At 42.1% G+C, this 21,209-nt stretch overlaps 1 protein-coding gene and 1 long non-coding RNA gene across 2 annotated transcripts in view; one reads left to right on the top strand and one right to left on the bottom strand.

Moving 5' to 3' along the window:
* Positions 1-715: 715 nt before the first annotated feature.
* The window catches only part of LOC105281030, a 70,186-nt gene continuing 49,692 nt past the window's right edge, over positions 716-21,209 (bottom strand). Inside the window, exons 3-4 of the mRNA XM_011341949.3 lie at positions 8,362-8,419; positions 716-7,265 (exon numbers count right to left, since the gene is read on the bottom strand). Of these exons, the coding sequence (XP_011340251.1) occupies positions 7,126-7,265; positions 8,362-8,419 (198 nt within the window). The 3' untranslated portion in view covers positions 716-7,125. The remainder of the gene's footprint in view (positions 7,266-8,361; positions 8,420-21,209) is intronic.
* Positions 8,426-14,981, top strand: LOC109611088. Its single transcript, XR_002193415.2, has 2 exons — positions 8,426-13,876; positions 14,068-14,981. It is a non-coding gene; the product is annotated as an uncharacterized LOC109611088 (long non-coding RNA).

The raw sequence follows: 21,209 nt of genomic DNA, 5'->3' as shown, positions 1-21,209 counted from the left end.
TCTTTATTAAACATTCTTGCTTTGATCAGTTGCTCTAAACATTTCGATATAATTTATCATACGCAATGTGCAAGATGCATCGAAAAATCGTACAGATCCAAGTCTTGTTTTTCATGATTTTTCAATTTGCAGCTGACGCAACGCAAGAGTAGGACCATTAGGGTAGGAACGTAACATCATGCACGTATTACCATCCTCCTTTGTCGCAAAGAAGTGCAACTTTCTCGCTACTTGACTACGAGCATACGTAGCTCTCTCGCGGTGGGAAGATCGTAATCGGTCGAAAAAAAGCCCGCCAGATAAATCGTGTCAGCCCATTTTACGAGCGGATGATCAATCATGCCCGGGCGACGTCGCGCTTTCGTTGAACACTTTGCCGCGTTTGAAAAATGTAACGCGACGTCGATCGTAAATAATCGTCGTTCGTGGAATGGCGAAATACATAGCGGCGTACGGTAATCCTTGTCAAGCTGGTATTGGTACTGGTGTCGAGAAACGAAAGTCAAATGGAAACGCATCAGGGTCGGTCCCTCGGTCGTCAATGCGACAGAAATTGATCGGTGGCGAGAGATATTCGTTGAACACGGAGTCAAATTAATTATCCTGGCCGCTGTAATGGAGATCATTTATTATATATTTTGCGACTCAGCGCGTTTGTTGCGATATAAATGCTGCCACGTTGATGGTAAAAGAAGCATTGGATCGCGCGTATTCAGGGTATAATTTTTATTATTGCGTCTGTGTGTGTCTAATATAAATGTACAACTCGTCATACATATGAGATTCTGCTTATGTAACTAAATAATATAATATAATATATATATTATAATATAATATATATATATATATGACGTAATTTTTTAAATATATAACATATGTGTGTTTATAGGCGATGTGTGTATGCGTGCATGTATGTATGTGTATGTATGTGTGTATAATATATATATATATATATAACTCTAATAATTATCGCGCACAAATCACTCGGCTTAATAATTGTATCTCAGTGCTTTATTAACTTTTCATTTTGTGTACGTACACTCACTTCATAATGTTTTCTCTTCAATGTTGCAGCAAGCCACTTGATGAAACAGTTTCACTTGTGCGCTAAAATAAACGATTGCAGTAATCATTCATCAACTCGGCATCAGTTTGAAGTACCGGAAATATTCGGCAATGTCAATGCAATTCGCTGCACAAGTATTTATCTCTCATCAAGAGGTCGTCAGTGGAGGACCGAGTGATCCGATAGCGATACTTTCGCACAATCTTATTGCCGGCAGAAGCTGATAGAACTCGCAACGACGAAGAGTTATTATCGAGCGTTCCCTTCGCGATATTAATAAAATCTTAAGTACTAGGAAATCACCTACGAATCCTTACGATGTGAACGTCCGAGAGGTTTCTGTGCGTCCTGTCAGCGCGTCTGTATAGTTTTCTCCGGTGGTGTGTACGTGATACGTTTCTTTATTTCTACAGTGTTCTGGAGCGCGATGAGATTCGAGGTATTCGATATTCAAAAAGCCGGCCAGTATCAGCCAATCTTGGGTAATCTATATAATCTATAATATATTAACGTTCACATGATATTTGTTGGAGTATCTTTTTTTACCAGGTGCAGACTTTCGTTTTGGGACTGCAATCAGGAATGACGATCAACGTTTCTGTACAGATTAAACTCAAATATAATCATAGCTAAATAATAAGTATACGTGTGCACATGAAGCTTCTAGTGCAACATCTAGTGTACAAGAAAATAAATAAAAAAATACGCGAGAAATAACGCGAGATGTCGAAACAGAAATATCGCGGCAACTTAAATTCCAGTCTTAATATTTCAAGACTAATCGGCGAGCGTCGTTCCGCTGGCGCGACAGTGATCGATTCGGGTATTGATGCTTCTTACTTTACAAAAGTATATCAAACAAGACTTAAGCAAGACGTATTGGCGTTAAACAGATTGCCGATTCAGCAGCTGCTGAATTAAATCGACGACTAGAAGTCTCTCGATCGTAATCCAGCGACGCGATCTCAATCGTAATCCCGCGGAAGGCGTCTAATCGCGCGTGTGAGATTTTGCGATCAGAGTATTAATCGCCATAGGAATAGGGGGTGAGTGATTATCGATCCTGCGTTAATTATACTAAGTTGATGCGAGTCAGCGCTCCGTCAACGATTAATTCCAAACTGCAGCCGGCTACCTCGAAGCGCACCTCCAACAATAACAATCGACGCTTAGATTGGCCGACGTCCGAGACGGGAAATAGATTAGCGTTTAACATTATTCTAAACTCTCGTGCTAACTTTAGATAAATTGTCTGTCTCTCTAAACTGTGGGAATAGATAATTCATTCCCGGGCGACGCGAGTGTCCGGGAAACGTCGTCTTTCAGACACGACCGGAAGACGGCCTCGAATACGAAGGTACTTGCGACGTGTGAACAACGAACAACGAACAAAATTACTCGTCACTCGTTATATGTGCGAATAAAAATATTTAGTATTCGTTTTGCGCGACGAGCAGCCGACTAATCGTTACTCGTTATTCGCTTTAATCACGAGGCGGTTTATTGACTATACAGATAATAGTTCGAGTATCCTGTGACCGTCGAATACATCTTCACGATGTTTCGCGAACGCTCGCGTTGTCGGGCTGCTATTGTTAGAACGCTGCCTTTTGCGGACAAGGCGACAAAGCCCGTCCGCTACTCGCGATCGGTCGCTTATCCTTAAGATGAATTCGCTACTTTTTAGGAATTTTCTTATTAGTTTCTTGCCTACCTGCTCACATGATCCAATATACGCTGATGTGTGTACCGGGTGGTGCAAGAGAAACTGGACGTGGATCTTTCATTTCACTAATAACTGGCGGATGAAAAATGAGTGCATGAGCGAGTGCAACGTGAGCACAGTTTCGAATGTCGTTAATCTCGGTGTAATATCGAGCAGGAAAATTAAGGGAGTCCAATAATGATCACCTGGAATCCTGGCGCCGCGTGGATCTCCAACGTTCCGCAAATTCCAGGTTTTCCGGTAGATAGAAATCACAAAGCAAATTCCGATGGATCGAAAAAATGCAGGAGAGTCCACGCTCTGACGCCAAATTAATTAGACAAGACTATCTAAGAGTCGGAGTGCGAGAATTCGAGACGCAAGACATGGACAGATTACGTTCCCTCGCGCCACCCGGTCGCCTAGACGTAGATTATCCGCGCTTTAATTACAATTTATAAGGCTACTTTAAGCAGTTACATAATAATCGACAACTCCGCTTTCTCGCGTTTCTGTCTAACCGCTCTCTCTCTCTCTCTCTCTCTCTCTTTTTCTCTCTTTTTCGTAACTACCATATGTATATGTACTCGGTGTGTGATACACAGTAGTTCATAGTAATATAATAGTAATTATTTTAGTAGCAATAGTAGTAGTAATAGTAGTAGTAATAACATCATTATTGTTAGCCTCACTGTTCCTCTGTTAAATGTTATCTGTATGTAAGTATTTATTCACGTTATTTATATTTATTTATTTATTTATTTAACCATCCTCTTTATCTCGCGTTTTCTGTGTCTTACGGCTAGGAGATGTCGAGCGACAGAAGCAACATTTTTGCCCGCGTTGTTGCTGTCGCCGATTCCATTGCTGTATCAGCTTTTAACGCTCGATCTTTTTGGTAACGCGTGTCGTTGACAACGATTATGGTCCAATGTATCGATACACCGGCTTTCACACGGAGAACGTCGCTGTGGTTTCCTCCCGATCGAGCTGTCGATGCTCTCTTTCGTCTCATCGCGAGTCGGTAAGCGGCTAAACATCTGTCCCAAGACGTCGTCCTGGAGAAACGGGATATGTCGGGACGCCGAATCCTATTGCCGTTAGGCCAAAGTGAATCAGGATTTCTATGTGGATAGAAAACGTATTTCGGCCGCGTGATATTTTCGTATCGATTCGAGTAGTGGAAGAGATTTAGTAGTAGCACGTGGAAGCGTTTAGTGACAAGAAATAGGTATAAATGCGAAAAGTTAAAACGTGCACGAGACAAGAGAACAAGAGACTTTTAAAACACTCGATTTCTCGGAAAAATTAGAGGTGGAACTTGATGTGTTTTCACTAGGCTAATAATACATGCACAATTCCGGATTTATCAGTATATATTGATATAATTTATCTCTTTTTTGTGATTTTCTTTTTTTTATATATAATATATAAACTCGGCGTGTTGCTTCCTCGTGCACGCGTTCGGGAAATATTCCGTTATGCGCATGATAAATGGTAAGATTTTACAAGACGGTGCAAGAAGCAGACGAGTAAATCCTTCTTTATTGCGTGCTTTCTCTTTTTGATGTAATAAAGCTTATCGTTTAAATACACGACAGTCGGCTTTGCAAGAATAATGTAAAAGCTCGCGAAAGGTCAAACTCTTTTCATCATTATACCGCGAACATAATAGAGAAAGCGGGATATCATGTATATGGACACATGGCACAATCGATAATACCGTTTCAACGTCAAAAAGGATCATCGGAGATTAACTGTTTTAAAAAGATACTCATGAAGAAACAACGTTCACGAACAATATTGGCATTTTGCCGCCTTCGGGCATCAATAACCCATTTAAGCGCACCGGCAACTTTAGTTGTCCTGGCTCTTCTCGCATTTTCGCATTTTCAGCACTTCATCCTTTAAAAAGAATTCAGAATATTCTAAAAAATGTGGCAGAATCTAAACGAGTTGCAAAGCCTGCTTTTCAGAGATTGTTCAATATGTATGAGATCGTCTCGCTTTCTTCCGTAAGATTATTTTCCGTCGAGTTGAAGGTATCTCATGCGTTCCAAGATGTCGATGAATTTTCATTGGCGCGATTCTATCAGGGAATCTCGAAGAATCACGCGAGCTTCGACAATGAAACATTGAGTAGCGTTTTAAGCGCGGTGCAGCTTGGAAAAGCGTGACAACAGGCGCGTGACGCGCCGAAACATTTATATTAAAACTTGAATACGTCGTGCGAGACGTTGTCCGAAATATTGATATATCGGCTCGTGTACTCTTTTTCGATCCGCCAACACGCTGGCCGTCTCGATATTATTAAACTCGCATGTACGAGACCGGAACAGCGGCGGTTGGACGGAAGAAGCGTCGATAAAACGCCCGGCGAAAAATGGGACGCCGAAACTTTTTGAATAAATTCAATCCGCTACCGAAGGCCGACAGAATGCTATCCCCCGACAGAAGGCTGACCGGCGAAAGTTTGAAGAAAAAAATCGTGATACAGGCAACATACACAGGGGATGTTGTTCTCATCTCTCGTTCGAATTTTTCTACCATTAGGAAGGGAGAGAGTGGACCTTTCTTGACGAAAATATAACAATTGCTTTTTGCCCGGTACACTATTTTATCCTACAACCAATATATTCGGGTATTCCGAAAAAAAGAGAAGCATTTTGCCGCAGAAAATCGCAATCTGGTTAAAGCAAAGTGGAAAACGCCAGATTGCACATTGCGCACGAGAAGTCTTGCGCAAACGCGCCTCTGCAGATCGCACGAAAGCTGCTGTGAAAGCGGATAAACGCGATAGATGATGGCGATTATTTTGCAGCTTTTTGTCGTGCGCGAATCGTGGCGGAGCGTGCAGTTGTTAAATGTCGTTTCGATTCTTTCATTACCGGGTGTCTATCTTCTGACACCGTCGAGCGCAAAGTCCAAATCCTCAAAATCCTTAAAATTCCTGTTTTTTCTTCCAATATAAAAAAAAGTGAGCTGAGAGATAAAATGATGAAATTGTATAATATTTAATAAATATAATATTTAATAAGTAAAAATCTTGTTGATAATAATGATTTCTTAATAATGATGATAATGTTGCGCGATGTGCGAGTGTAAATATCACCTCGCTCGCCGATAAACGAGATCTGAATTTAGAACGAAACTCGCCAAACAAAGTTTCAATCAAACCCTGGATCGCTGGAACTTTTCCATCGAGAGCAGACGATCCGCGAAAAGTATGCGGGAACGTGCGAATTTATGATAATAGCGAGGAGGAAGTTAACGCGATAACGCGTCGCAGAGTTAACGAGCCGATTCCTCCGCGTCGCTTAACTCGGCCGAGTTAAGCAAGTACGTTCTCCATTTCCTGTTGAATTGGATTGACTCGACTGATGATTGTAACGTGGATACCACCACCGCGTTAGATACAAGATGCGAATCGATGTTGCTCGTGACATTTTATTAAAGAATAAAACTCAAGACTCTGCTTATGATGTGACAAACCGATTATTCATACGTCATTTAAATTAATTTTTTAATCGAGAAATTACATTAATTTCTCTTTAATATTGTTAACAATATTATAAAATATTAAAAAATATTAATAACAAAACTGTATAATATGTGAATTTTTAGCAAATAGAATAATCAGCATTTTTGGCCATGGATTTAATTTTTCCTTTGTTTTGATTCTAATAGAAAACTGAAGATAACGAATGTTGGGGAGAGAGTGTATATCAAGTAGCAAGTTGTACGAGAAAACTATGTATTTGAATAATACGTTTGCACAGTAAATCAAATGCACTTTGGACAATTTATTAACTCACAAAACTAATTTACATTGTCCGAGCATTTACTAATAATAAACAGAAATTGATCATCGCGTCAGTTGACGAAAGCAACAGGTGAATAATGCATATTAACATAATATCCACCACCAATGACAATGCTTTCGCAGTTGACAAAAATCGAGCAATCTTTTTCCAAGCATATCGATATCCAAGCGCATACTCATTCATCAATTATCAATCTGAATCTAACTTTGTTTAAATACTTTATGATTAAACATTGGATGAGATCAGAAAGTAGAAAGCACGCATCAACAACAGCAAGATCTGCATCTCGTTATAAACAATACTGTACAATCTAACTCGACTTTTGGAAAGGACTGGGGGATCAAAGAGGACGACTCTCGGCGACGTCTTTGCGACATCCGCTCGTAGGAAGCCTCGATCGTTCCGGCGCAAACGTCAAGTACAAGATGCAACGTTCTCCTCCTCGTCCCTTCCTGTTTTCGTGATTGAAGGGCCTATGGGGCTCCGTGTGACGCTCGTGGTACGGATCCTCCGTCTTCCAGGACGACGTATTAGCCACGAAGGCTTCGGCATACCACGAGGACCGCCAGCGTGATCGCCAGGGCGAAGCACGTGCTGCTCGATGCTACCAACGAAGGGCCGGAATTGCAACCGTCCTGCTGGCAGCAGTACGTCCTCGTGCTCCAGGCCTCTGAAACACCGATTTGTCATTCGGCAATTTAATCGCCGGGCTCAAGCGTCCTCCAGATTTTGAGATCGCATCGGTTTAATGTGCATCACCTGGGACTCGGTAGCGTGAAAGTTTGCACGTGACAGCGTACCACGACGAACGCGACAAACCCAAGAAGTAATAACGATCCTTAAGAGAATCATGAACCTCGGTTTCCCTGACTGGGAAGGTTTAATATCGACGAATAAAAAGGCCCACGAGAGAGGAAAACACCGGAGCGTGCCGTCCGACAAAGATTAATCGTGGCGCTTCCGTTTCCGAGATATGACAGAAAAAAGACGCCGAGTAAAGGAAGAGGAAGAGAAAGAGGACGAGATGGGGAAGGTATATAGGCGTTGTCGAAGAACGACGAGTGGTGGAGAAATATGAGGGACGAGAAAAGGAAAAGTATGAGGCCTTCATCCCCAGCGAAACAATAAAACGATGCGACCCGATAACATACAGTTCATCGTGGGACCTTTTAAGCGCGCGCGATTCCTTCATTTCTCTCTTTCTCTTCTCTTGGCTCTCGTATCAATCCTCTCTTTCTCTCTTTCTCAATTCTCTCTTTCTCTCTCTCTCGAGTGGTGGATGGAGCGGATGAAGGAAGAGCGCAATGTGGGTGCACGCCAGGGCGAAATCCGAAATCGATGACGCGGCTCGGGCGATTCTCGCCCGAGAGAGAAAGAGAGAGACAGAGAAATTCGATCGTGTCCCATGGGCGCCCAGCGTCCCGACGCGGCGCGACGTCCGTAGCGCCAGCGTTGTTCCACTGTCGTTCGGCTAACAAACACCGGCCCGAACCGTCCGATAACACGCGGTTTCACAAATTTTTTAAGGCCCGTCGTCATCCCCCTGTAAATTTCCCGGTGGCTTCCCCGGGACCAGCCGGCGACCGACCGGTACCAAGGAATTTACGAGCGCTCGTGGATTTAATGCCGTAGATAGGTACCGAGTGGTTTCGCGAGGATTGAATGTAATTCGCGGCTGTATGCGGAAGCTTTTTCTCCCTTTACGAGTATCGGAAATGTCTCGGACAGCCGATGGACCGGGGGAAAGATTGACGTAACGCACTCACCTTTCTCCACGCAGTGCGGCACGCAGTCCCGCACTATCGATCCTTCGCTGACGTATTTCTGGAAAAAAGCAAACAATTTTTCTTTTTTAGTAGAGATTGGCAAAATCCGACTGCAAACTGGTTAAATCAACACATTATGTATGAAAGGATTACGCTGTAAGCGTATAATGACGATAATGCGCGATGGCGTGCGACCGCTGGATGATCAACGGCATCGTAATTTGTGCAACGTGCAATTTGCGGTTCTCTTTTTCCGGAATGGTGAATATTTTATCGATGGTGGGACGACACCCTGTCGCCCGTGCGTGGCCAATAAATCTACATCAGTTATCGAGTGAGAATTACGAACGTTTCATCTGTCAATATTGTTCCGCGCAATTTCCAGCACACCCCCGCGAATCGTACGCAAAAAGCGCCGTACGTATGTGCGACTGAAAAGTTTTATATGAAGAATGAAATATGATGTTCACGTGTCCGGATTCGTCCATAACGAGGAAACGAACGAGAAAATGATTGCGGGATATCGTAAACGCACGGAATTTATTGTGACGTTCTAAATTTATTATTTTTTCTTTTCTTTTCTTTTTCTTTTTTGGAAGCGAAGCTGAGCAGGCAGTCTGCAGTAGCAACGATGAAATTCGGAAAATTCTTACGCATCTTGCGTTCTAATTCCGGATACCCCGGTCTCCAGTGTCGAGTCGTGAACGCGAGGCGGAGTCGCGTTCAGAAACGATCAGGAACGATAAGTACGCGGCCACGATCCTTCGCAGGCAGACCCCGATTGGTCAAACCTAAAGTCTCTCGAAGCGAACTACGTCATATGCGCGGGATGATCGATACTCGACGATTATAACGCCCCGAGGACGTCGTACATATTAAACCCTCCACAACACCCGTTCTTCCTCCACCTCTGCCACCCTGTCCTCGCTCATCCCCTCTCGGTTCTCTCTCTCTCTTTCGTCCACCCTCCTATTCCTTTCTTCCTTCCGTAGTATTAAACTCCCTTTGCAGATCAAGAATTTCACATCACCCGGTGCTCGCTATTGAACCTTTCTGGCGCGACCGCCGAACGTGAGATTGAAAACGTTCATTGTGTCCGATACGCTTCTTTCTAGAGGGGTGGTATTCCTTTATTCTCCCTGCGTTCCTTTGAACTCGCATCTGCATTAGGATCGGTCAGTATTTCCAGACTTTGTACCAGGCATGCCGCAAATATATCGATGCATGGAGTACCTCCAAAACGAAGACACTTGCTGATTTTAGTATCGTCTTGTGCAGCACCGTTCAATTTCAAAGAACAAATGTTCACTTGCCATACGTGAAATATGTTTCTTCAGCATATCTAGGCTGTCTTTAGTGTTTCACTCGTTTCTAATAATTATCTCAAATTAAAATATCTTCCGTTTTTTCGACCAATCTATCGTTAATCAAAAAGTGCCACAGATTCATTAAAAACAATATGTTGAAAATCTAAGTTGTATTACTCCTTACATAAATCAGGATTTAATTGTAAAAAAATTAACCAAATTAATTTTCGCAACCAATATTTTAATGAACGTCTCGTGAGAAGAACCGTGAGAGAATTCGTCGAACACTACGGCTTGGAGGAAATAACGAGGAACTTTGCAGTCGTATTGCAATCGTCGTGGACATAGTCAAGAGCCATCGACACCGCAATTAACTGCAGACAGAAGGCAAAGAAATTAACAGCAGATTTTGCGTCTTATCGCGACCACATGTAGGCGACTGCACGTCGTAAATCGTAATGGTGAGATATATGTGCAGCAAGGGTGAACGTGCGTCGAATTTGCATGAGAGCCATACCAATGCGCAGGAACGCGATTAACGAGGGTAGTGGAGAAAGAGGGTAGGACGCGATAGTAATGCTAAAATCACGAAATCGTGTGTTTGCAAGCGCGAGCATTTAATTACGGCAATTTTCAGGAACGAGCCGAGAGATCGCGCGATTTCACTCCCGGGGGGCGCGAATGGGCCGGCGATCATCGGCGTCGAGTGATTTTCATCTTGCAAATTTCGGCCTCACGGGAGTCGATGCAAAACTACTCGTTCAAAATCTCCGTAGTTGGCGCGTAAAGTTCATTAAGCCCCTTAAATCGCTGGTTAAAGCTCGTCTCGCGTAAGGGATACATGTGTAATATTACTCCCCAAGGGGTGAGTTTGCCTCTGGCCACTTTACCTGACAATTCTTTGTCCCTAGGCGAGGCTACCGTGATGCGTAATCAAACGGGATTGCGAGGATTACGAGAGAGAGAGAAAAGGAAAGAGAGATAGAGAGAGAGAAAAATCTATAATACAAAAATCTATTTTATATATATTTTATAAATATGTACACGAAATTATATTTATCTGTTTTCTAATGCACTCAGGAATTCGCGGTTTTGAATAGTTTTGATAGAATGTTTCATTAATGACATTTAGTAAATTGAAAATTAATTATGTTGTTTACTTAAGCTTATTTCCATTCTTTATTTTAGATAATACATCATCCTCAATAGTTTCCTTCAAATTATCGTGTGCTTGGGGACACCCTATGGTTTGCCGAGCAAACGCTTCGAACTTCGAGGTAAGTTCGTCTCCGCGGCGGAAGAATCGCTCTCATTTTTCCTCTCGTGAATATTTAATCCGGAGACGGAAGCATAGTAAAAAGAAGAAAGCAGAAAGGGGGAAAAGTAGCAGCGAAAAAAATGCTAAACGACGGAAGCAGGCGGCGTTAAGCCGAGACGATACGCCGGTCTCTCTGCAAAGGGAAAACTCGCGACGTATTCCATGAGAGAAGAATAACCGTTTTCTTCACTTTTTCCTACGCGGTCGCTGGATATACCGAGCGGTGAAACGCGGCCAGATTTACTGCACGATATTGGTTTACTGTGTTTTTTATGCTCGCGAGATAAGATTTATCGAGCCACGTTTCAGACTTTGCTGGACAGATCATGATACCCCGCGAAAAAGGGTATTATAGTGATAGCTAGAAATACCTATTCATTATTATAGGCTCCAAAAATCAATCGTTTCCGCTCCGGTATTAATAATAGCGTACTCTATATTCGAGAGTGATGCAGAACGGACTATATACATTGACGTCAAATTCATAACTAGTGACAACTATTTTAAACTCGCACTCATTCCTAAAACATCTCTTGTAAGTTATTAATTCAAGTTAATTTTTATTTTAGTATTTTTATTCGGAATCCTCAATTTCGCGTGCTGTCAGGCTCAAGAATATTAAAGGCAACGGGCTTTAATTACTCACCAACATTACCGATGCGAATTTAATACAAATATATCGAAAACAGCTGAGATCGGATAATATTATAAAATCTACGCTCGCTTCGATGGGGAGCTCACAGCTGACTCATGATTTTCCACATTCCCATACGATGGGGAGAAATTATCTTCGAGCGAGTTGCCGTTCGGAAACGAAGATATCGATACCAATCGAGAAACCGGGGACAGTGCCTTATCACTATTGCTTATTACTCCTGGCAGCGGTATTCGCAACGTTTTAAGTGCCTCTCAGGCACTTGAAAGGCGTGAGATCGCACTCGTCTTGGCTAGTCGAAGGTGGCTGCTGCTTAGAACCGGAAATTGAGAGCCGGCAATCGCGCCGGCTAGAACGGAGAGGATGTAGTTGGAAAAGTTGGTTGGTGCATCCGGTGCCGGAGAACGAGAATTGTTTCCCTGCTTATCTCGCGCTTACCTCGCGGGTAAAGCTAACACACGAAGCGCCGCTTGACAAGCTGGCGGAATTCAATGAGGAATTCAATGAGGGAATCGAATCTCTCTCGAAAGCGCTCTGCATCGCGATTAACGGCCCAGGAGAGACCGATACTGATATCAATCTTAAATTCCTTCTGAATTTTCTTCTTTGAAGCAAACTACAAGATGAAAAGGAAAAAAGTCAATTATGCACCCCCTAAATCAATAAAACTGTTACTGACTGAATCCGTGGTCACTGAAATCGGTAACTCTTGCTGAATCCCTAAGGATCGGTATAGAGTTCGCTACAGTTGGTTTCGTTCGTTCTACTTTTTAACAGTATCAATCTTCCTTGGTTACACTTTCCGGTAATCAAATATGACTGATCTTTTCCAGTGAAATTCCGCTAATGAAAACCTGCAGTGCTACGCTTGCAACTGAGTCTGTACGTGAATGAAAAACGACGCTGATTCCATTTAAGAGGGCAAGAAACGAAAGAGTTGTATAATGGATCGCCGGGTCATACAAACACAATAAATTTTCCACACGCAGACTCTTCCTCTCTTCTTTGGACGAACTTGCAAATTCTTTCAAAGACGCGCGGTGATCCGCGCGACGTGCATTCGCCAAAGTGCATTCGCTGCATTTTCTGGTCGTCGGTGGTGGTGAATCGACGATGCCGGATACTTCGCATAACTCCGCGCGAGTTTCACTTATCCGACAAGTGTGGGGTAACCGAATAATGGACGAGGCTAACGACACGCGACAAGAGTGCGAGCCGTTCCCTTGACTATGGGAGAGCAAGTGCCGCCGCCGGAAATTTACTTACGCGATAAGACGATGAACAGCAGTGCATTTGTGTCTCGAGTAACGAGCTGAGTGCTTGCTTCGCTGGTGCGAGAACTTATCGACCTCATCTGAGCTCCTGTGTCATGCATCGGATGACGTTATCGCTACTATCGTCCTCATCTAGTTACGGTAACGTTTGATAAAAGGACCCTCCAGTGTGACCTAATTAAATCTGCATTTATTTAAGTGATACGCAAAGCGTTGGCCCTAGCTGATCTTGCATTGATCTGTTTTCCATACGTATTGGCAAACGCGACTTATAATTTTCATTACTCGTTTCATTAATAATTCATTAATCGTTTATCAAACACTGCCGCGGGAATAACGAGTGCCGGAATTTACACGATTCGCACAACGGAATGTTTGATTTTATGTTTCAGCTGCTATCATATTTTCGCAATGTGTGTTATGGTGCACCAATCGAAAAATTTCCAATTAATACATCTGTGATTCTGTTTATATTAAATTAAACGCTTGTTTAACACGTTTGCATAAACGCATGCACTCGGAACGCCGATAGTCGAGTTATTTTTGAGACTATTCGTTAGAAAATCGCATATATTTAATGACTTGCAGCATTCACGATACAATGTTAATATGACGTCACGTCGCATTGTGTCTACCGTGGATATTGACATTTTTTTCCCGGGTTGACAAAATTACGGGATGTAACTAACAATAATAAATTATATTCAATTACTCGTTACGACACGCCGGAAGAGTAATGATACCGTCGCCGCAAACGAACTACTTCCTTTTGCGAGGCATGCCAGAAACGATAATAAAGGCGGTTTATCATCGCCGTTGTTAGTGGTACCGCCATCACGACGACACGACATAACTGCCGAGTTACGGCAACCGCTGCGATCCGAAATCACCGTGTAAATGATCAAACTCGATGAGTAAATGCGCACAAAGAGCATGCAAGATAACAAATAACAAACATAGCGTAAGATGTGTAATAATACGAAATATAATGATAAAAAAAGAATAGTAAAGATAGACTGAGGGGAAGGAGATAAGCATTTTGCAATAAAAATATTACAAGTGTCTCAGAAATAACACATGATTGTGAATGTTAATATTTGTATTATTTAAGATTTGAAATTATTTATATAATTGTTTACTATTTGGTTACAGAATATTACATTTTCAACGGATTGCTGATCATCGGAAGCGTCGATTTTCGATTTCGCAAATAATATCTATCAGAAACTAATGAAATGCAACGTCTCGCGTTAGGTAACAATTAAGGACGGGAGGGCAGAAACTGAGAATAGAATTATCCAGCGTGAAAGACGTATTAGGAGTTGAAGACAACTTGGCAGACAGCTAGATGATGAAAGTTCGTGATGTTCAATACTCAAGCGGTTTAGCCGTGCTGAAACCATCATATGTTGTACACGGCATAATACAGGAAATTCAGCAAGTCTGTTAAACCTGTGGCTTAACGATTAACAAGATTAATACGTCAAGATATGTTTAATTGCAAAATTTGAGTAAAAATATTACGTAAAGTCGACTCAATTGGTTAATGCAACCTGCTCTTAAAGAGCGGAAAGAATTACGCGTAATGACGCGGATAGAAACACTATTTTTTTGCGGTAATTTAGCGCATTCATATTTTTCCCGGTACGCGTCTTTGCAGATCGGAGTATCCATTGTTTCGCAGCGTTTTGTGACGGGTCTGATAAAATAAAGAGCGACACGATCGCGAGGCGGAAACGCGAACCGTAAAAAGCGTCGAATAAACTCGAGGGAACGTAAACGAGTGTTCGAATGGAAAAGAGTGTTGCAGCGGTAAAGAAGAGAAGCACCGTTTTATCTGACATGCAAAGGAATACACGGGACAGGAGATTTCATCGATAGATGAATATAGCTATCGCGGCAAACTCGGATTTTCTCCAATACGCCGCAAGCTACATAATGTACCTTTAATAAAAATGCATGCTCGCGGAGAGCAATTATGTTGCTGAATTCTAAAATGTTCCTTTCAGCTGCTCCATGATAGCCAAACGTATTTGCTCGTATTTATTAAAGTTTACGTTAAACGAAACGATTAAAAATTTTGTTTAATCCTTCTAAGCTGATCATAAAAAAAATAATTTCCTTAGAAAATTCTAAAACAGTTGCTGCATTATTCCAATCAATGAAAGGCCTGTGAAAATCGAGGTGACTCGCATATCGCAATTATATGCTGCCAAATCGCTGCGCATGCATTATCCCCTATCCACGTTCCCCATCGGCCGCGCTGTCCATCAAATATCAGCAGAAACATCGCAAACGTGCACGCGTTAACGATGTGAATCAATCGGCGTTTGAAATTAAAAAAAAAAAGAAATGAAATGAATAAATAAAAGCAGTTAGTGCGAGCGATCTGAGTGGCTAACGAGGCGGCAATCGAACCCATTCGGACGTTTAAAAGGGTGGGATGCGTGTCGGGGCCGTCGGGGGATGCCACGGTATCCATCCGGCGGACCCGTCGTTCCGTTTTGCTAGTCGCCGCTTGTTTTTGCCGCAATGGAAGATAATGCGATCGCGTACACACGCGATGTTTCAACGGCACCCCCGGGACATTCCCGCATTTATCCCCTTTTCGCGTGTGACATGCCACGCGAAGTGAGAAGAAACGCGCGCTCGACGATGAATGCCCGGCTAAATGGCCGGCGCTTGGCGATCTGTCATCGCGCCGTGCTCTCGGCGCTGAATCACGCGTACGCAGTTTCGGGCCGATTTCGCGATACGCAGGTCGCTCCCGTGCGGAATATAGCCAGGACGTACATTGACGGCACCGTCGAGGACAATTAACACGCGGTTTCGCGACATTTCTCGCCCCGAGTCGTCAGGGGGCAGAAAATCGCGTCGCGATCGCATCGGTGCGTCGAAAATGACGACGTGACATTAATGTCAGATCGAGGCTGTACCCTTCGTGACGTTAAGTGGCACAGTAACGCATCGCCCCCGCAGAGAAGCGAGATGACAAAGTGTTACAATACCCAACGGCGCTTTAGTTAATAACAGCCAGTCACTTAGAGGTTTGTGATGTTCGCCGGTATAGATAACGCCGCCACCCTAATAGCAGCGAGTCGTTAACTACCCTTATTCTCTTCTCGTACTCCATCGCTCTTACTTGCCGTTGTTTTCTGTGCGAGCAACAAGACGCCAGCAATTTCCCTTAAAGATAACGCGGCGGACCGTGAAATTGCGACTCCGAAGCGGGGAAAGGCGTTATAATTGGCGAATCAAGCAGGCCAGGTGTCACGTCGATAATGCGATCCTCGACGAGCAAACGAGCTTGCTCCACGAACTTGGATTAGCATGTCTCAATCCTAAGCATCTCGTTTATAGTCTCGCGAAAATATCACGTGCGTAATCCGTTTACCGCGTTGCGACACTTTGAGGCACGGCGTATAGTTTCTTACAGAGCTGTCGGAACTTATTCGCTTCCTCCCGCAAGTTTTCGACTGCAATAATAACGTTACAATTTACAGGCAATAGCACAAGGGAACATTTACATAATACTACAGCCAGACGCAGTTGCCTCGCGCGGGACCGTTAATATATTTAACTACCGGCGTCTGGTTTAACTGCGAGTAATTCTACTGATAGTTACGACGTTTGCTCCCATCGCGTTCTGTTGTGTTCCCTCATTCGTCGTCATCAATTCTTTCTTGTCATCTTGTCGCACATAAGAGTAAAAGTTAAAATAAAACTTTTAGTTGAGAACAAAATTCCGCGTTTATATGGAAATATATTTCTACACTCATATAATGTAGGAAAGAAAATTTTGTGGATAGTGTAAAAAAGAATTTTCTGCAAATTACAGTTAAAATCAAATTAATGTTAATTTTTAACTTTAAGAGAGAAAAAGAACACGTCGTTTATATTAAATATTTATTATAACATTGTACCGCGCGTAATCCATGTGATTGTATGAGGAGATGAAAACTATTGCATCATAATATGTAAAATTCCACGTCATGTGTGGATAACAATTTACCAAAAGTTCGACAGCACGGATTATAGTATAAACATAATCCTTTCATGTATGAGAAGCTTTTCATATCGCTCGAAAATATACACGGAGATCGCCCTATTCAGCGACTTATAGCGCCAACACGAGACACGTATTGCGTTCTGTATGTAACTTAATGCATGCAAAATGCCATCGGAAAACTCAATATGGCAAAAGGGGAGGTCGCGATACGCCTGGCGCTATATGATAAGCAATTTTAAAGTGGCCTCACGGAGCATTGCGCGGATTTGCGTCGAGAAACTCGTAATATCGGTGCGTATGTGCGCATGCATGATTTCCCACATATACTTCCAAGTGTATATTTCGCAGCACGAGTGTGTGCAACAGCATCTCGATAAATGTACGCAACGTGTGAGAAAGTGCCAGCGATAAGATTATGTAGAAATATCTAATATCTAAATATCTAATTTAAAAACATTTCGTAGGACTCTAATCTAGCTCGTGCGTCAATCTAGGCAGAAATCAATCGCCCTAATTCGTTCCTCGGAACGTACTACACTGGTGCACGCCTAAATTGTTTTCGACAAAATAATAATGCGACATTATATAGTCATTATATAGTCGTTTCGTGACTTCTCTTCTTCGCAATTGCGAAATAAGTAACCGATATTTAAATGATGTCCTGTTCTTGACAGGAGCGGCAAGCACTGAGTTGGCGTTTGACGAAAAAGCACACTATCATGGTAACATTTGCCTCGCTAGTTAAATCAGTCGAGCCTTTGCCAGTTTTTCGCAATCTAGTTTCCACTGAATGATTGGATCTTGATGTTTCTGCAGAGTTGACGGTGACACTTTGACATCAATTTCCTTCGACATTTCAAATTTTATAAGCGAATGTAAATTCGCTTCGAAGGTACCTTATTCGAAAACGTTATTCGCAAACTGTTTTGTACAAAAATCACGTCCAATGCTCGTTTTATTACTCTCACTTTCGGCTTATGTGCGGCCTACGAAATCGGTGAAAAAGTTTTCTAAAGGCTGCGTTTAATTTAACGTTGTAAATTACTGACATTCCATAGAAAACTTTTTCTACTACAATAGATTGCTTTTAACAAAAGATCGAGCGTTTTTCATTTGTTTGCACGTACGCATATACTACCGCAAAAACTGTTTTGCGTAGAAAATTATTTTTTAATTATTAATAGAAATTTGAAATATTTAAACAATTTCATTGCGCATCTAATTATCAAATATCAAGCTAGATATTTGTTTATGTTATTGCGTTATCAGCGCATGGATTTATAATAATCGGCTGTAATTGAACTATCGTTACCGCTATGAAATTGCAGAGGAATGGAATGATGTATTTACTAACATAATTTCGATGAGCCCTGACAGAATATCTAATTTTATTACATAATTGTATTTTAAAATGAACACACTGCTGACAGATGCTTATCATATTATTAATGCAACGTAGAATTAATTAATGATATGCAAACACGATTCCCATTAAACAGATCGTCAATATAAAGTGCTGGTTAACAAACAATTTTCACGCCTCTCTGTACTGCGCGTAAAATCAGACATCTATTGTGATGATAGCGCTAATAAACGTGTAATTTTCAGCGGCGTAGAAATAAAAGAACGAAAGAAGTACCGTCGGCAGAAGAAAAAGGCATTTAAAATTTCATTCTGAATGCCTAGACGAATGTTCTGTGACAAATAGAATTTTTCCTTTGAAGATCTTTTCTAGAATAAGAAGATTACTGTCACGTGAAAGACAGAGTAGTGATCGAGTCGTCCTTCACGGAGATGACATATCGACTCCGTAACAACTCGATCTGAGTAATTGTGAACAAAGTCTAGAAAACAGAAAACAGCAAGTCTCTGTCTGATACGCGGAAGCTATCAAAGTAAATAAATAATTATTATTATCGCAGCAATAATTTTATAATCAAAGTTTAGAAAAAATTGATTGGAACCCTCAAGAGAATAAGTGATTCTTCTTGGAAGCGAACGATCTTCAGCTAGGAAATAACTTATGGCCGACGTGCGTGAACAAGGTGAAGGAGGGAAGCTTTTATCAAAGTGGAATAAGACTGATAACCGGCACATCCCACGTTATTCTCCACTTCGACACAATGGATCAACATCCTTCCCCAATCCTTATGACGAAGCAACGAAGGAGCCACGCGACAGGATGAAAGGCGGGTTCTCGCGCAAAAACGATACGATGGAATTGCCCAGACTACTGTCTGAAACAGCCATTAATATTATCGTGACCCTGCTAATTTCCTGCCATATCCGTTTCTCACCCTACATTAACCACATCTCTCGCAACGCTTAGCTGCGTAAGAATCCCTTTTAAGCAGACGATAAACAAGAACGAGGAAACACGATGGCGAGAATGGCCTACGTTTTTTTCTGCTGCTTCACGAATGTCAATTTATCCGAAATCAATCTTCGCTAACATAAAGAAATACATTACTTGTGGTAATAAGCAGCATTACGTCACGTCACCAATGACGCGCGTTATCCGATGAATTATTGCAAATCGATCATGCGTTTCAAATGTGTTACAGATGTATGTACATCATTATTCTCGCTTTATACAATACATCATCTCGTCGCACTTCACAATGAAAAGCGCTCTTCACGCTTAATACCATGAAACACGCGACTAGCTATTAATTTTCTCGTTCGTCTCGCGTGAGATCATTGAAAGAGACGATGAAAGAGACGAAGTTTCATTGAAGCACAGCTTTGACCTATGGTCCTTTCGACGGCTTCGCAAGTAGCTTACAAGCACTCTGCGGACGCCCACTACTCCATTTGACTTCTTCACTATGCTTTCTTCGAATCTGGAAACTTGCGACTCCCTTTGCATTTAATGACCTTTCATAGGATTTTGCAGCGTGAAAACACAACGGCACGCTGTACTTTAGGTTGCTGCAGCTTTAAGCTTATTAGGACAACAATTCGTTGCGCGGGTTTTGCCAAGCGTAAAGCTACGGGAGCATAAAGCTTAATTCTCCCATTTCTTCTTAATGAACGGCGCTATTTTACCATTAACAATAATTAGCACAGAATGTGGAATGAAACAGTATACGACATCTAAAACCTTTCTCGCTTTTCCACGAGATATCCTATTTAAATAAGCTTTGATATCTGGTACATGCGCGTTTCAAGTTATACATTTCAGATTTTCGTATTTTGCATGTAAATGTATGTATTTATTTTACTTTACAGCTCCGTGAAGCGAGCGGGAAAAAAATAAAAGTGAAGACTAAATAAATTCGCTTCCAGATTCATCATAAGCTTTTCGTCTTCATTGAGAATCACCGATTTCGTAAATAATTCCGTATACATTTTATCGAATTGTTACAGCGTTCAATATCGGTCTAGACTGACTTCCTGGTGAAGGGAAGAACGCGGCTTAGGCCGCAAAGGGACAAAGACGGAATAAAGTACGGCAAAGATCTTTTGAAATATCACAGGCGACATACCGCGGCTCACGTTTCTTGATATTTCATCCGGAATCCAGTAATGCATCTGCAACTTTTCGACCATGCTTTGAAATGACGCCACGACGCTTGATAGTTTTATACTTTTTGTAATGGAATTTCTTTGCGTTTCAGAAACGTGATGTGTGTGATTGACACGAAAGCTACCACAAACCAGGCAAGATTACAATAGGAACACTCGTATAAATAATGAACACGTGAAAAATGTATGTTTTATGTAAAAAAATAAAATTGCGGAATATTTTGAAATCGTTGTCCACAAGCGATTACACGCTAGCTTGATTCGGTGTTTCGAGTGCGATGAACAGGAAAAATCCCTCGTTCCGGCTGTATGCAGACGCGATTTAATTAATAGCGAATGTCAGACGCGTAATGAATCGACTTAGCCGGATAATTAAAACCATGGAGAACGTTCGCGGAAGCGAGAGCCGGTCGCGCGATCGTTAAACCGTTATAAATATTCAAGCTTCCAGCTTTGGCTGCCGATAAGACGTCCAAGCCCCGGCGAGATGCGTCTCGATAACACAAGCGCTTAATGCCGCGACGACGGCAATTATGAGCGAGTAATTATCATAAGACAGCAGCAGCCGTGAACCTGACGCTACTGCCGTTTTATTACGTGGGCCTCGCCTCGCAAAGTGTTAAATAGGGCACTCCGTTTTAATTAAATGTTTGATCGGTAAGTTTACAATCAGACGGTGAGGAGCGTGAGCCGAATCGAGCACATTCGTTCCGTTTGCGCTTCCCATCGAATACGTCGCGATACCTCGATCAGTCAC

Source organism: Ooceraea biroi, chromosome 5 (assembly GCF_003672135.1).
Source record: "Ooceraea biroi isolate clonal line C1 chromosome 5, Obir_v5.4, whole genome shotgun sequence".
NCBI lineage: Eukaryota > Metazoa > Arthropoda > Insecta > Hymenoptera > Formicidae > Ooceraea > Ooceraea biroi.
The sequence above is the reverse complement of the archived record's forward strand: the minus strand, read 5'-3'. Positions and strand labels throughout refer to the sequence as shown.